The 14,343-nt window shown below is 38.5% G+C and overlaps 1 protein-coding gene across 6 annotated transcripts in view; it reads left to right on the top strand.

Moving 5' to 3' along the window:
- The window catches only part of Abcb4 (ATP binding cassette subfamily B member 4), a 71,044-nt gene extending 57,348 nt beyond the window's left edge, over positions 1-13,696 (top strand). For all 6 annotated transcript variants that reach the window (XM_045160933.1, XM_045160932.1, XM_045160934.1 and 3 more), the window contains 5 exons: positions 3,150-3,306; positions 4,166-4,363; positions 9,584-9,790; positions 12,485-12,631; positions 13,430-13,696. In XM_045160933.1, the coding sequence (XP_045016868.1) occupies positions 3,150-3,306; positions 4,166-4,363; positions 9,584-9,790; positions 12,485-12,631; positions 13,430-13,636 (916 nt within the window). In that variant the 3' untranslated portion in view covers positions 13,637-13,696. The remainder of the gene's footprint in view (positions 1-3,149; positions 3,307-4,165; positions 4,364-9,583; positions 9,791-12,484; positions 12,632-13,429) is intronic.
- The last annotated feature ends 647 nt before the right edge of the window (positions 13,697-14,343 follow it).

The raw sequence follows: 14,343 nt of genomic DNA, 5'->3' as shown, positions 1-14,343 counted from the left end.
CATTGGAGAATGTAGGCAGAGACAAAAAGTTATCTGTAAGATATTAAAGACCACAAACTCAAAGCAGAACATTAAAACATTTGTCATTTTTGGACAACGAAAACATGGCCTTCACAATGGGATGGGAATGCTTGCGTTGGCCTCTTTCTTCCCTAACTGGACCTAAGAGCCATGCTAACATGGTTCTAAGTGCCTTCCTTTTGCTTGATTTCCAAAGATGGATTGGCTGATCTATTTTTACTTTTTATCCTTTTTTTTTCCCTCCTCTTTCTTTTCTTCCCTTCCCTTTTCCTCTCCTCCCTTCCTCTCCCCTCCCATCTCCTCCCTTTCTCATATGTCTTTCTTTGTAGTACTGGGGACAAACCTGGAGTCTTCTTTTAAAAAAATATTTTAAGAGAGCAGGGTGTGGTGGTGCATGCCTTTAATCTTAGCACTCAGGAGGCAGAGGTAGGAGGATCGCCATGAGTTCGAGGTCAGCCTGAGACTCCATAGTGAATTCCAGGTCAGCCTGGGCCAGAGTGAGACCCTACCTCATAAAAAAAAATTATATATATATATATGCATGTATGTATAAATATGTATGTATTTTAAGAGCTAGGTGTGGTGGTGCATGCCTTTAAAACCAGAACTTGGGAAGCAGAGGTAGAAGGATCACCATGAGTTTGAGGCCACCCTAAGATTACATAGTGAATCCAGGACAGCCTTGATTAGAGTGAAACCCTACCTCGAAAAACCAAATATGTGTGTGTGTGTGTGTGTATGTGTGTGTATATATATATATATGCACACAGACATATATTTGGTTTTATTTACATACTTACATACACACACACACACACACACACACACACACACACACACACACATATATATATATATATATCTACCCTCCTTAACTTTAATTTAACTAACTGCTTTGAGTTTGTGGTCTTTAATATCATGTGTATATATTATTTTAAAGTCAGGAGGGGTGGCACACACCTTTAATCCCAGCACTGGGGAGGCAGAGGTAGGAGCAGTACCGTGAGTTCAAGGCCACCTTGGGGCTACATAGTGAATTCCAGGACAGCCTGGGCTACAGTGAGACCCTACCTTGAAAAAAAACAAAACAAAACAAAATATATATTTATTTATTTGATGTGGGGGGGGAGGAGGAACAGAGATAATGGGCACACTAGGGCCTCTAGCTGCTGCAAATGAACTACAGACACATGTGCCATCTTGTGCATCTGGCTTATGTAGGTCCTGAGGAATCAAACCTGGTCCTTTGGCTTTGCAGGCAAGTGCCTTAACTGCTAAGCCATCTCTCAGTTAGCCCCACCATCTGATTGATACATTCTTTTCAAAATAAGTTATGTATATTCATTTAAATTGCAGATCATACTTTAAAGAAGGAAGCTACTCCTGTTTTTTGTTTTAAATTTTTATTTATGTATGTGTGCATTTGATGCATATATATGAGTTGCATATGGCAGAATCATGCAGATGTGGAGGTCAGAGGGCACTCTCCACGTGTTTCTCCTCTACTTTCATCTTCTTTTGAGACAGGGTGTCTCCTGCTGCTTCAGGATTCCCCTGGTTTAGCTTCCCATTCCAGAGATGCATTGGGATTACAAACCCAGATTCTACCATTGCATCTGATTTTACCTAGGCACTAAGGAGACTCAAACTCCAGTGGGTGGGCTTGCAAATGAGCATCTTAAACTGCTAAATCATCTCCCCAGCCAAGCTTTTAGTGTTTAATATATAAGAATGGCTGATCTATATAGCAGAAGCTACTACTTCTAGAATCATCTGAATATTTCTGCTCTGGTGGGGTAATTTTTAAAAAAAGAGGTAAATAATCTTTTATTTTTTGAAATGAGGTCAAGAAAAGAGTTTAGGAGCCACTCTTTTTTTCCATCCAAAATTAAAATATAACAAATGTATACATAATATTTGTATCAGTCAAGATCTCAGCAAGACATAAAAGTCATCACAAATGATGTAATAAGGAGTTTGCTAAACAGTCTGTTGGCAAAGGCTTGGGAAGTGTTAAGGTGAAGAGTGCCCTGGAGGGTGGTTAATGCCTTGGTAGTACCCAGCTAGGAACTGAGTCTAAAGGACAAGAGGAAGAGGACTGTGAGAGCCCTTCTGTGGTCTTGGTAAAAGGTCTGGGATAATGTAAGCAATCTGACAAAAAACGGACTGAAAAAAACAAGTCCAGCTTGCCCACAACCTGCTCAAGCCTTCTATTAGCCAAACCTTATCAAAAACCAGAAGCTATTTGTATTTCTTTTAAGAAGTATATCTTAGCACTGGGTGTTGTGGTCCATGCCTTTATCCCAGCACTTGGCAGGCAGAGGACCACCATGAATTTGAGGCCACCCTGAGGCTACATAGTGAATTCCAAGTCAGCCTGGGCTATAATGAAACCCTACTTCAGACTACCCCCCCACAAAAAAGTATCATCTCTTTGGATCATTTTTCTATTTTTATATTGGCTTATTTATTGTTTTTTTGAGGTAGGGTCTCACTCTAGCCTAAACTGACCTGGAATTCACTCTGTAATCTCAGGGTGGCCTTGAATTTATGGCAATGCTCCTATTTCTGTCCCCTAAATGCTGGGATTAAAGGCCTGCACTACCACGCCTGGTTAGATTACTTATACTTTAATGCCCTATGAGTTCTTCAAATATTATGAAGGTTAAGTTTCTGATAGGTGAATAGTTGGCAAATATTTTCTCCCCTGTTAGATGAACATTTGGCAAGTATTTTCTCCTATTCCATAGGCTATTACTTTACTGTTGATTGTTCCTTTTGGAGTATAGAAGCTTTTTAGATTGATACTATCCCATTTCCTGTTTTTGCTAATGTTTCCTGGGCATTGGGGGTCCTATCTTGAAAATCACTGCCTACATAAATATCTTGAGTTGTTTTCCTAATGTTTTCTAGCAGTAGTATCAGAGTTCCAGTCCTGTGGAGACTATGGAAGGAAAAAGAAGAAAACAAAACCCTGAGGCAGTGGATATTGCTTCTCTATGTTCCTGGAATTTCATGGCAATGTGTGTGGTTTCGGGAAAATGATAATTTAAGGGAGTGAGAAGTTTGTCTTTGGACTTTCAAACATTATGAAGCTAATTACATGAGATCCTTTTTAATCCCTCTAGGGTGTTCTCAGCGATTGTGTTCGGTGCAGTGGCTCTAGGGCATGCTAGTTCATTTGCTCCAGACTACACTAAAGCCAAGCTGTCTGCAGCCCACTTGTTCTGCCTGTTTGAGAGACAGCCTTTGATTGACAGCTACAGTAGAGAGGGTGTATGGCCTGTAAGTTTTCTTCCTCCTGATGAATATTTAACTTTTTTCCTAAAGATTTTCTCTGTGCTAGATTGTAATATGATTGGTAGTGATTACACAGACATATACTATTTTGTAATATTTATATGGCTGATATCTGACCAAATTACTTGGCACTTTATAATTTTAACTCAATTTAAACCAAAGAAAAATCACATATACCAGAACTGAATGATTTTGACAATATGAAAGAACATGCATACTGCTTAGTCATTCTGATGCAGTTAGCAGTTTGGTCTTGATCACAATGGCTGAGTTATGGTTGATAAGAAGTGGCTTTATTCACAATGAGAGCAATAATCCTGTGTTCTATTTATCTACAAAGATAAACTCAGATCACAGTGTTACTTGTATATCATAAGCTGCTGCACATTGTGGTGCCCAAAAAGCAGTAGAGGTAAAGGACATTTTACAGGTATTTAGTATTCTGAGAAAATTATTGTGCTTAGTGTGTGAGATGAGGAGAGAGACAGAGAGAAAGAAGCTTCTGTGCACTATGACTACAGACTGCTATACCATGTGCTATGCCATTGAGCCCTTGGTCACTGGCTTGACTGAGGCTCAGCAGCTGAGGAAGTGATGAAATGCTTATCTTACAGAAACCAGAAGTTGAGTTTAGATAATATGTCTTTGATTAATAACTTTGTACCTAGCTCATAATTGCATAATATTTATTTCATATACTGATAACTTGCTCTCAATGTTAACTGGTGCCAGCACTACACTAAGTATGCATCTCATATTTCCTTACTAGAGATTTTGGTAAAATTTCCTTAAAATAATACTTTTAATTCTAATAATCATAATAAAATATTATAAACAATTTTAGGATAAGTTTGAAGGAAGTGTGACATTTAATGAAGTCATGTTCAACTATCCCACTCGGCCAAACGTGCCAGTGCTTCAGGGGCTGAGTCTCGAGGTGAAGAAGGGTCAGACGCTGGCCCTGGTGGGCAGCAGTGGCTGTGGAAAGAGCACAGTGGTCCAGCTCCTTGAGAGGTTCTATGACCCCCTGGGTGGAAGAGTGGTGAGCATACTTTCTTTGTATATTGACTTAAAGTTTTATTTTATGTGGCCAAACCAATATTATCTTAACAGAAACAGTTTGATGGGTGGATGCCAATAATTCTGCTTAATACAATGACCATGTTCTCTAGACTCCATACTGACACCCATGTCAGACAACTGTATGGAGACAATAAAACAGACATCTAAAACGTAGTCTAGCTCAGGAAATACAGCATCTAAAGTTGACTTCCAGCATCTTTATGAGCCTTTTGGGTCAGCTTAGGCCTCCAAAAAAAACATTACTATCTTATGAAGGCAGCAAGGAGTACATGACCCCCCCACCCACACACATACACGCACACAGAAATCCAAACAAGAATGCAACCACCAACAAAATTCATCTGGAGAGATGGCTTAGCGGTTAAGTTCTTGCCTGTGAAGCCTAAGGACCCTGGTTCAAGCCTCAATTCCCCAGTACCCACGTAAGACAGATGCACAAGGTGGCATATGCATCCAGAATTTGTTTGCAGTGGCTGGAGGCCCTGGTGTACCCATTCTTTCTCTCTCTCTCTTTCTTTCTCTCTCTCTCCCTCCCTCTCTCCCTCCCTCCCTCTCCCTCTTTCTCTCTCTGTCACTTTCAAATAAATAAATAAAAAAATTTAAGTCATTCTTTCAAAGACACTGCTCTTTGTAGCTCTTTATTGTTCATAGAAGTTGAAGGCTGACAGTTCTTAGAGAAAGAGAGAAAAGCAGGGAGGCAACCAGAGTGCACCACAGACTTGCCAAATTAAAAGTTGACTTCCAGGACAGGCAGGTGCCCACAGCCTTCTGCTTACCCTTATCTATCTAATCCTGAATTTTGACCCTCAGCCTCCAGATTTCTCACACTTGGCTTTCATCATAGCTTTTTGGCATATAACTATCTTTCTTCAGTGAAGATATATCTCTGTAATCTGTACCTGCAATTCCTGGAGACAGCACCTATAACCTGTGACATGGTAGACTACTTCCAATTATACAATCAACCAACAGTGAGAAAAGTGTAGAGCTAGTAGCTTTTAAAGAAAAAAAAGCAATTAAAAAAAAACTTCAGAATCAGCTTTTTCCCCCTTGGTGTGCCTAGGGAAGAGGGGATAAAGTCAAGTTGAGCCAGGCATGGTGGTACACACTTTTAATCCCAGCACTCAGGAGGCAGAGGTAGGAGGAGTGCCATGAGTTTGAGGTCACCCTGAGAATACAGAGTGAATTCCAGGTCAGCCTGGGCTACGGTGAGACCCTACCTTAAAAAAAACAAAAAACAAAGCCAAGTTAAAGTGAGGACAGCAAATCTGAGTGTGAGATTTTGATATATACTTTCTAAAGCAAGAGATTGACATGAGTGCCTAATATAGACAGATAGGGACAAGGAGGAGTATTGAAAGACAAATCCAGGTTTGTTATTATTTTACCATCTAGACCAAGATAAGGATAACCTAATTTGTCATTAAAAATGTCTTTCGGGCTGGAGAGATGGCTTAGTGGTTAAGCGCTTGCCTGTGAAGCCTAAGGACCCCGGTTCGAGGCTCGGTTCCCCAGTTCCCACGTTAGCCAGATGCACAAGGGGGCGCACGTGTCTGGAGTTCGTTTGCAGAGGCTGGAAGCCCTGGCGCGCCCATTCTCTCTCTCTCCCTCTATCTGTCTTTCTCTCTGTGTCTGTCTCTCTCAAATAAATAAATAAATAAAAATGTTTTAAAAAATGTCTTTCAATGAGGCACAGTGTTTCCTAACTTGTGATGCACATTACCATAATCTTCTAGACCAGGGATGTACAATCTGTGCCCAGGATACCTATGAATGAGGCTCAACACAAAATCATAAACATTTAAATATCACAAGTTCTGTGATATTTTTTGGCACTCAACTACACAGTTCTCAAGTGTGATCTTTGTAGATGACATCATGTCACTCATGTCACCATTCAAAATAAACAATGTATGCTCTCACTATTTGTACATATGCATGGCTTCAGTTTAAAGGAGATGTGTGGCTTCCAGTGTATTATCTTCCAAGTGTACACTAATGAACTGGCATTAGAGACAATAGCTGTGTTTGCAGTGAAGCAATTATTATCCACATTTTAACCTACCACTGCTAATGATAGGCATCTAATGTTATTTAGAAGACAGGTAAATATTTTTATTTGATTACTAAGGGTCTTGCCACACCTGGCCTCACCACATGTATCACCCACTGTGCTTTATAATCAGCTGAGATGTAGAAGGATGGAAACCTTGCTTTCTATTCTGTTGTCAAATAACTTTCATAAGAGTAAATATAGTCTTTTATTATTATTTATTTGGTCCCAGCATGGCTTTGGCAATGTTTGATAGAAATAGGACCCCGCAAAAAAGGAAAATTACAGCTCGGGTGGTGATGCATGCCTTTAATCGCACAATCTGGGAGCAGAGGTAGGAGGATTATTGTTAAATTTGAGGCTAGACTGGGACTACAGAGTGAACTCCAGTCAGCCTGGGCTAGAGTGAGACCCTACCTCAAAAAAGCAGGGGGAGAAAAATTAGAGGTGAAGGAAGATTGTCAAATGAGAAGTGAAAAGATGACTTTTTTGTCAAAGCAAATAGTAAGGCACTCCGTTAATATTTTGGGAATTTGTGCAAGTTTTTAAGATACTGAAAAGGTATTCTATGTAAAACTGCAAAAAACATCTCTTCTGAACAAAATTTTTTTAAAGTTATAACTCAAATGCTATCGTAAAACCAAGTTATATGGTAGCATACTTAACAGCAAAAAAAAAAAAAAAAAAATTTACTGATGGTGAGTTTATTAAGCAACATATGAAAAGCATGGCAGATATACTATGCTCTACAACAGGGGGAGAGTATTGTTGAAGTCAGTTTGTCTCACAAGACTACAGCCAATGAACTGAAGAAATTGGAAAAATCTATCAAATGGATTTAACAGAAGAACTTCTAATTTTGTTTCATTCTTTGGTAATGGGTGACAGCACAGATGCTACAAATGCAGCTCTACTTGTCACCTGTATGAGAGGTATTTGTGGCAAATACACCACCACTCAAAGAAATGGATGTTTTAGTGCCATTAAGAGACACAGATAAATAAAGAAACTTGTAAGAAGTAGTAAAAAAAAATGTTAAAGCAATTTCTTTATTCATTGTAAATGTGTCTGACACAGTCACTGATAGTACCTTGGAGAAGGTAGGTTAAAAAAAGAGGGACTTGTAAAATTAATACAATATGATGCTATTGCCACTTCAACCTCACATTTAATTATGATTGCATAGTATGTCAAGAAAATTTTATTGCAGAGTCATAAAAAATAGATACTGTCATGCATATTATCAATATTGAATTTCATAAGGGCCAAGGGATCATCACCAATCCCAAGAAGTCCTTAAAAGTTTGATGCTGACTACAGCAACATCATTTACTTTTCAGAAGAAAGAGGGATAACTCAAGGCCAAATGTTGAAAATTATGATTTATAACAAGTTATTATTTATGGTATCACGAACAAAATTTGTCACAGAACTTGACAATGAAAAACTGACTTACAAAATTAGCATTTTACATGGATTTAACTGCTCACATAAATTAGGAGGGTAAAAAATCAACTTATCAATACATTTCAAATCATAACAGCTTCACAAATTAAACTGAAATTATGAAATTATGGCAAGTTCAAATTAAGGCATTTTATGTACTCCAACATGACAGCTAAATACCATTTGTAACAAGTGGCCTCACTAAGAAAGAAAATTAAATGAAGAACATGTAGCCTTGCTTTTCAATTTGGTATAAGAATTTGAAAACAGGTTTCAAGATTTATTGGGAAATAATAATTTTTTAGTATATTTGTAACTTAATTTTCAGGGGACACAAATATGCTACCTGCTAATTTTCAAATGGAATATATAGAGTTGCAATCTGATATTCAACTTAAAGAAAAATTTCCTCATGTCTCTTCTCTAGACTTGTATAGATACTGTCTCCCAGAGACATACATCCCTTGCTTCAGTCATGCCTTATTTGTGTCATCAGTTTTTGACAGCACCTACATCTGTGAGCAACTGTTTTCCAGAATGCAGCTCACTAGGAGTAAAAGTAGAACCAAAATGCCTAATAAGCATCTTAAGAATTCACTGAAAACCACAGCGACTTCTGTCAAACCACATGTTGATGTATTAATTTCTCAAATGCAATGTCAAATATTATACTCATGACTTTTTTGCATGTGTATGTAGAGTACTGTGGTGTGTGATATGATGTGAGTGTGATATTATGTGTATGTGTGCAGATGTAAACACAAGTGCAAAGGCCAGAATAGTATATCAGGTGCCATCCTTTTTTCACTCATCCACCTGTTTCATTGAGTCAAAAATCTCTCACTCAACTTAGAGCTGCTGTTTTCACCATTATTTTTATTTATTTACTTATTTTGGTCAGTGAGTCCCAATGATTCTTTGGTTTCTGCTCCCCGTACACAGTTGTTTACATGAATGCTGGGGAATCATACTCTGGTGGTCTCAGGCTATCATGCCTGTGCAGTGAGTGGTCTTAACGGTTGAGCTATCTTTCCAGACTTCCACTTGTTTTATGGTGCCTTCATTTCTTTAATCTTAAAATAAAAATATCAAAAATGTCAGTGAGGGGCTGGAGAGATTGCTTAGTGGTTAAGGCATTTGCCTGCAAAGACTAAAGACCCAGGTTCAATTCCCCAGATCCCATGTAAGCCAGATGCACATGGTGGTACATGTGCCTGGAGTTCATTTGCAGTAGCCAGAGGCCCTGGCATGCCCATATGCCCATTTTCCCTCTCTTTCTAATAATAAATAAATAAATAAGTCATTGAGGTTTCATTGCTTAGATATGTTCATTTTCTTTATTAATAATCACCCATTTGTCATCTGCTCAGTGATTTTAAAGCACTCTCCAAACAGGATGCTGCAAAATTAGGATCACATCCTGATGATTTTTTTTTTTTTTTTTTGTCTATCTGTACTGGCTGATATAAAAAATTTTGCAGAGACTATCTTTTGCTTGCCAGCTTTCATGTTTGCATATTTAATGTGTGGCTCAAAACAGATTTCCTTCATCAATTTGGCCCAAAGAAGCCAAAAGGTCAGATACCTCTGCTCTTTATAAATTTAGTCACATCCTATTGTGATCGTTCCCCCCCCCCTTTTCCTTTTAAAAGACTTAGTTTGTGGTCTTCTATTCTTCAGCTCATAGATGGTCAGGAAGCAAAGCAACTGAATGTGCAGTGGCTCCGAGCACAACTGGGTATCGTGTCCCAGGAGCCCATCCTGTTTGACTGCAGCATCAGCGAGAACATCGCCTATGGAGACAACAGCAGGGTCGTGTCGCATGATGAGATCGTGAGAGCAGCCAAAGCTGCCAACATACACTCTTTCATCGAGACATTACCCCATGTGAGTTTACTTATTTGTGTCTGTGTGTACCTGGTCTTGTGCAGTTGCAGTGCCAAGTGTGGACTCATATAACCTGACACAACACACTCAAGATGTAGAACATTCCCTCACTATGAAGAGCCCCTGTGTGGCCATTTTCTAGTCACACAAACCTTCCTCTCACCTTCACTCTTCCCAACTTCTGGCAACTACTGATCTATTCTCCATTTATACAGCTTTTCTACTCTGAGAATATTATATAAGCACATGTAGTATGCAAACTTGTAGGATTCACTTTTCTCATTCAGTGTATAATCACCTGAAATTATATGTATTTGTAAGTCATTCTGTTTTACTGCTGAGTGGTATTCATGGCATAGGTGAAGCAGAATTCAGCCTTCATCCTGCAGAAGCTTACCAGAATCATTCCCTACTTGGGTGTTTTGGAATGAATCTAAATTATTTTTCTGAAATGAACACACAGCAGTAGTGTTACTGAGCCATATGATCATCCCATATTAGGTCTTAAAAAAACTACTTGCAAAAGAGAGCGAGATAAAGAAAGAACTAGTGAGCCAGCGAGCGACTGAGACATCCTGGCACTACAAACAGACTCCAAACGCATGTGCTACTTTGTGCATCTGGCTTTTGCATGGGTAACTGGGAAATTGAACCTGGGTTGACAGGTTTTGTAAGCAAGTGTTTTAACCTCTAAACTACCTAGCTAGCCCTGTTTGGTCTTATTTTTTGTTTTAATCTTTTCTGCTTTCTTCCCCGGTCCCCACCAAAGAGAATCCCCCTGGGGAAGGCCAAGGAGCTAATTCCCCAGTTCCCTCCAGCACCACCCCACCCCTTCTGCCTCCCAAGTGCTGGGATTAAAGGCATGCACCACCATGCCCGGTTTAATGTTTTCCTTTTACAAACCTTTATTGTTTTACATTTTACCTTTAAGTATGTGGTTCATTCTGTTTCACATGTAATTTTAACCATATATAATAAATTATGGAAAGGTGATTTTTAATCACATTTAATTAGTTGTGGAAAGATGACTTTGAGGTCTCTAAAAGGAAAAGTGGTGGCACTTCACTTTTTGGTATTCATCCAGAATTCAAGGAGAAACTGAAGTAGAGATTAATTAATTTTGCTTTCATATTCTGTTATAATCAGAAATGAATCACACTCAAAAATACCTTTAAACTCTGTATGATTAGGATTGCTTGACTCAAACATTAGGTTTCATTGTGAAAGGAAAAATGTTAAAGCTCCACCTTTTTAATAGAAATTATGTTGGACCTAGGGAAACTAACAAGATATAGGTCATTATGCAAACTTTGCAAGCTGATCCCACTATAATAGCATCTCTATTCATTCTGGTTTTTTTTTCCCCCCAGTAAAGGGTTAATGACCTCCCTGAAAACCAGAGGGAACTAAAAGATTAATAACTGTCCCTAAGACTAGAAGGCCTTGGAGAAACATCTGAGGCAGTCAGTCCCAGACAGGCCTGACAACTCCCCTGACTGATGTACTTTCCTTAGCTTAGAAGGCCTTGATGGAATAGAAACCATCTGGGACACCCTCCCTTACACATTTTTTTTGCGGAAAATGCCTATTCTGAGCAAGGACATAAATAACTACAGTTCCTTATCTTCTTTCTTTGGACCTGTGCCTGGTTCAGTCTGTTTTTCTTAGGATTCTCCTTATAAGCTTGAACCCCAGCCTAGCTCAGTGTTTCAGCCTCCATCCCATGGGAAGGTTACAGCCCCACACTGTGCTTCAACAAACAGTCTCTGTTGAGATCAAATCCAGTGTTTTCGTTTGCTTTTTTCCTTTCACTTTCCTTATACTCAGCCTCCCATGTTGACTCAAATTCTAGCTTCCTAGGATTTCTTTCCTACATTTAGCTCCCTTTTTTCCTTCTTCCTTTCTTGTCCTCTCTCTTCTATTTTTTTATAACATGTATTTACAACCAACTTGAGTGCTGTGTGTGTAAGTCCTTTCAGCGAGGAACAAATCTGAATTTGTTTTCGTATTTCCCATATTTCTAAATGTAGCAGAAACTTAGTGAACATTTAAGTGAATCTCACTAAAATATTCAAGAACACTAAACTAGACTCCATATGGGTCATCTGCCATAAGCAATGCATATTCTTAGGACTCCACTGACAACATACCAGGTGGCCATATGATAGTGACAGGAATTCAAGAGCTGATCACTCAAATTTCTATGACAACACCATGGACAGTTAAAGTTACTAGCTATCAAGTTCAGTTTTGAAAACAAACATTCCATAAAGTGTAAAATATAGTATTAGGGCTGGAGAGATGGCTTAGAGGTTAAGCACTTGCCTGTGAAGCCTAAGAACCCTGGTTCGAGGCTCAACTCCCCAGGACCCACGTTAGCCAGATGCACAAGGGGGTGCACACATGTGGAGTTCGTCTGCAGTGGCTGGAGGCCCTGGCATGCCCATTCTCTCTCTCTCTCTCTCTCTCCCTCTCCCTCTCTCTCTCTACCTGTCTCTTTTCTGTCTGTCACTCTCAAATAAATAAATAAAAATAATAAACAATTTTTTAAAAAAATATATAGTATTAAATGTACAACTATTTTGTTACAGAACCTTTTATTGACTGTAAATGTTTTCTCTATAAATAGAATTGTCAAGTGTTAACTAAAAGTTTATTTAATATTCTATCTATAATTTTCTGTCTAACTTGCAGAAATATGAAACAAGAGTGGGAGATAAAGGGACACAGCTCTCAGGAGGTCAAAAGCAGAGGATTGCTATTGCACGGGCCCTCATCAGAAAACCCCAAATCCTGCTGCTGGATGAAGCTACATCAGCTCTGGACACTGAAAGTGAAAAGGTCTGGTCTCACACATTTGTCCAATTAAACTAATAAATATAAAATGTATTTTTACTCTTTACTGTGATGAAAACTAATACAGGGGAAACATTATAATTTAGGTAGTGGCTATTGTGAAGTGCTAGAACATTTGTATTAAAAAAAATATATATATAGAAATACACACATACATACATATATATATATATACACATACATACATATGTATATGTATATATATAATGAATATGTATTTTATAACAAAGAGAAAAGCTTCATGAATAACTACTAGCATATTAACTATAATAATGAACAACTGGAAAAGGAACTAAATGAGAACTAAATAAAATGACGTAGCATTAGTTAGAAAATGTAAATGCTGGGCTGGAGAGATGGTTAAGGTGCTTGCCTGTGAAGCCTAAGGATCCAGATTCAATTTTCCAGGCCCCACGTAAGTCAGATGCACAAGATGGTGCATGCATCTGGTGTTCACATGCAGTGGCTAGAGGCCCTGACATGCCCATTCTCTATCTCTCTAATAAACAAATAAAAATAAATATTAAGAAAAGAAAAACTAAAATGTAAATGCTTGTGAGGACTATTTAGATCATGGAATATCTGTGAATGATAACTAAAAGCAAATAATAGCAATGCAGACTACAATGCCTAACTGTGTAAAATACACATACACAAATCCAAAGATTCAGAGATTGAAAAAGGAAGTAGAACAGTTGGTTTTGTTAGGATGGTAAGAAGTTCAACTTAATGCTAAATCTTATTAAGAGTCTAGATCAAAGCTTTTGTTGGATTCATTAACAGGTTGTTCAGGAAGCCCTGGATAAAGCCAGAGAAGGCCGCACCTGCATTGTGATTGCTCACCGTCTGTCCACCATCCAGAATGCAGACCTAATAGTGGTGATTCAGAATGGCAAGGTCAAGGAGCATGGCACCCACCAACAGTTGCTGGCACAGAAAGGCATCTACTTCTCAATGGTCAGCGTCCAAGCTGGCACAGAGAATTTATAAACTCTTATTATAGTGTTATCTTAAAATAAATAAAATCATTCACAAATTTTGCTTGTAAAAGCTTCAAGTTTAAATTATAAAATTAGGCTTATCTTATTCCACAGCAATTTAAAACACCACACTTGATGCTTGGTTTTATAGCAACTGAAACCTGAGTGTTGGAAGCCCCATCTGTTTCAACAAAATATAAAAACAGCCTAGTTCTCCCTGAGTTATCAGTAACACCAAGAAAGAGAACAGGTACATGACTAAAGGAAGTTCAAGAAATAGGAAGAAAGCTGGGCGTGGTGGCACACACCTTTAGTCCCAGCACTCGGGAAGCAGAGGTAGGAGAATCATTGTGAGTTTGAGTCCACCCTGAGACTACATAGCGAATTCCAGGTGTCAGCCTGAACTCGAGCTTGAAAAAACAAAAAATAAATAAATAAATAAGAAAAAAAGAAATAGGAAGAAAATTATGGTTCTGGATTGGTGGGTAGAAAACAGGATTATTGGAGAACAAGTTTGCCAACTGCTAAGGAAAAATAAATTGTTTAAAATTCTGGCTTCTCCTTGTACACATTTCTGAATTACTCTCCTGTGGAATAGAAGGTCTTGTTTTTATTAACACATTTTAACTGTATGTATTAACAGAGTTCACTATGCAATGATCAAATCCAGCCACTTTTTTCCTTTTCCACAGCAACTCTTCCCAATCCTTAATAAGC

The sequence above is a fragment of the Jaculus jaculus genome, chromosome 10 (assembly GCF_020740685.1).
Source record: "Jaculus jaculus isolate mJacJac1 chromosome 10, mJacJac1.mat.Y.cur, whole genome shotgun sequence".
In the NCBI taxonomy this organism is placed as follows: domain Eukaryota; kingdom Metazoa; phylum Chordata; class Mammalia; order Rodentia; family Dipodidae; genus Jaculus; species Jaculus jaculus.
Note: the sequence above shows the minus strand (reverse complement) of the source record. Positions and strands in the feature narration are given on the sequence as shown.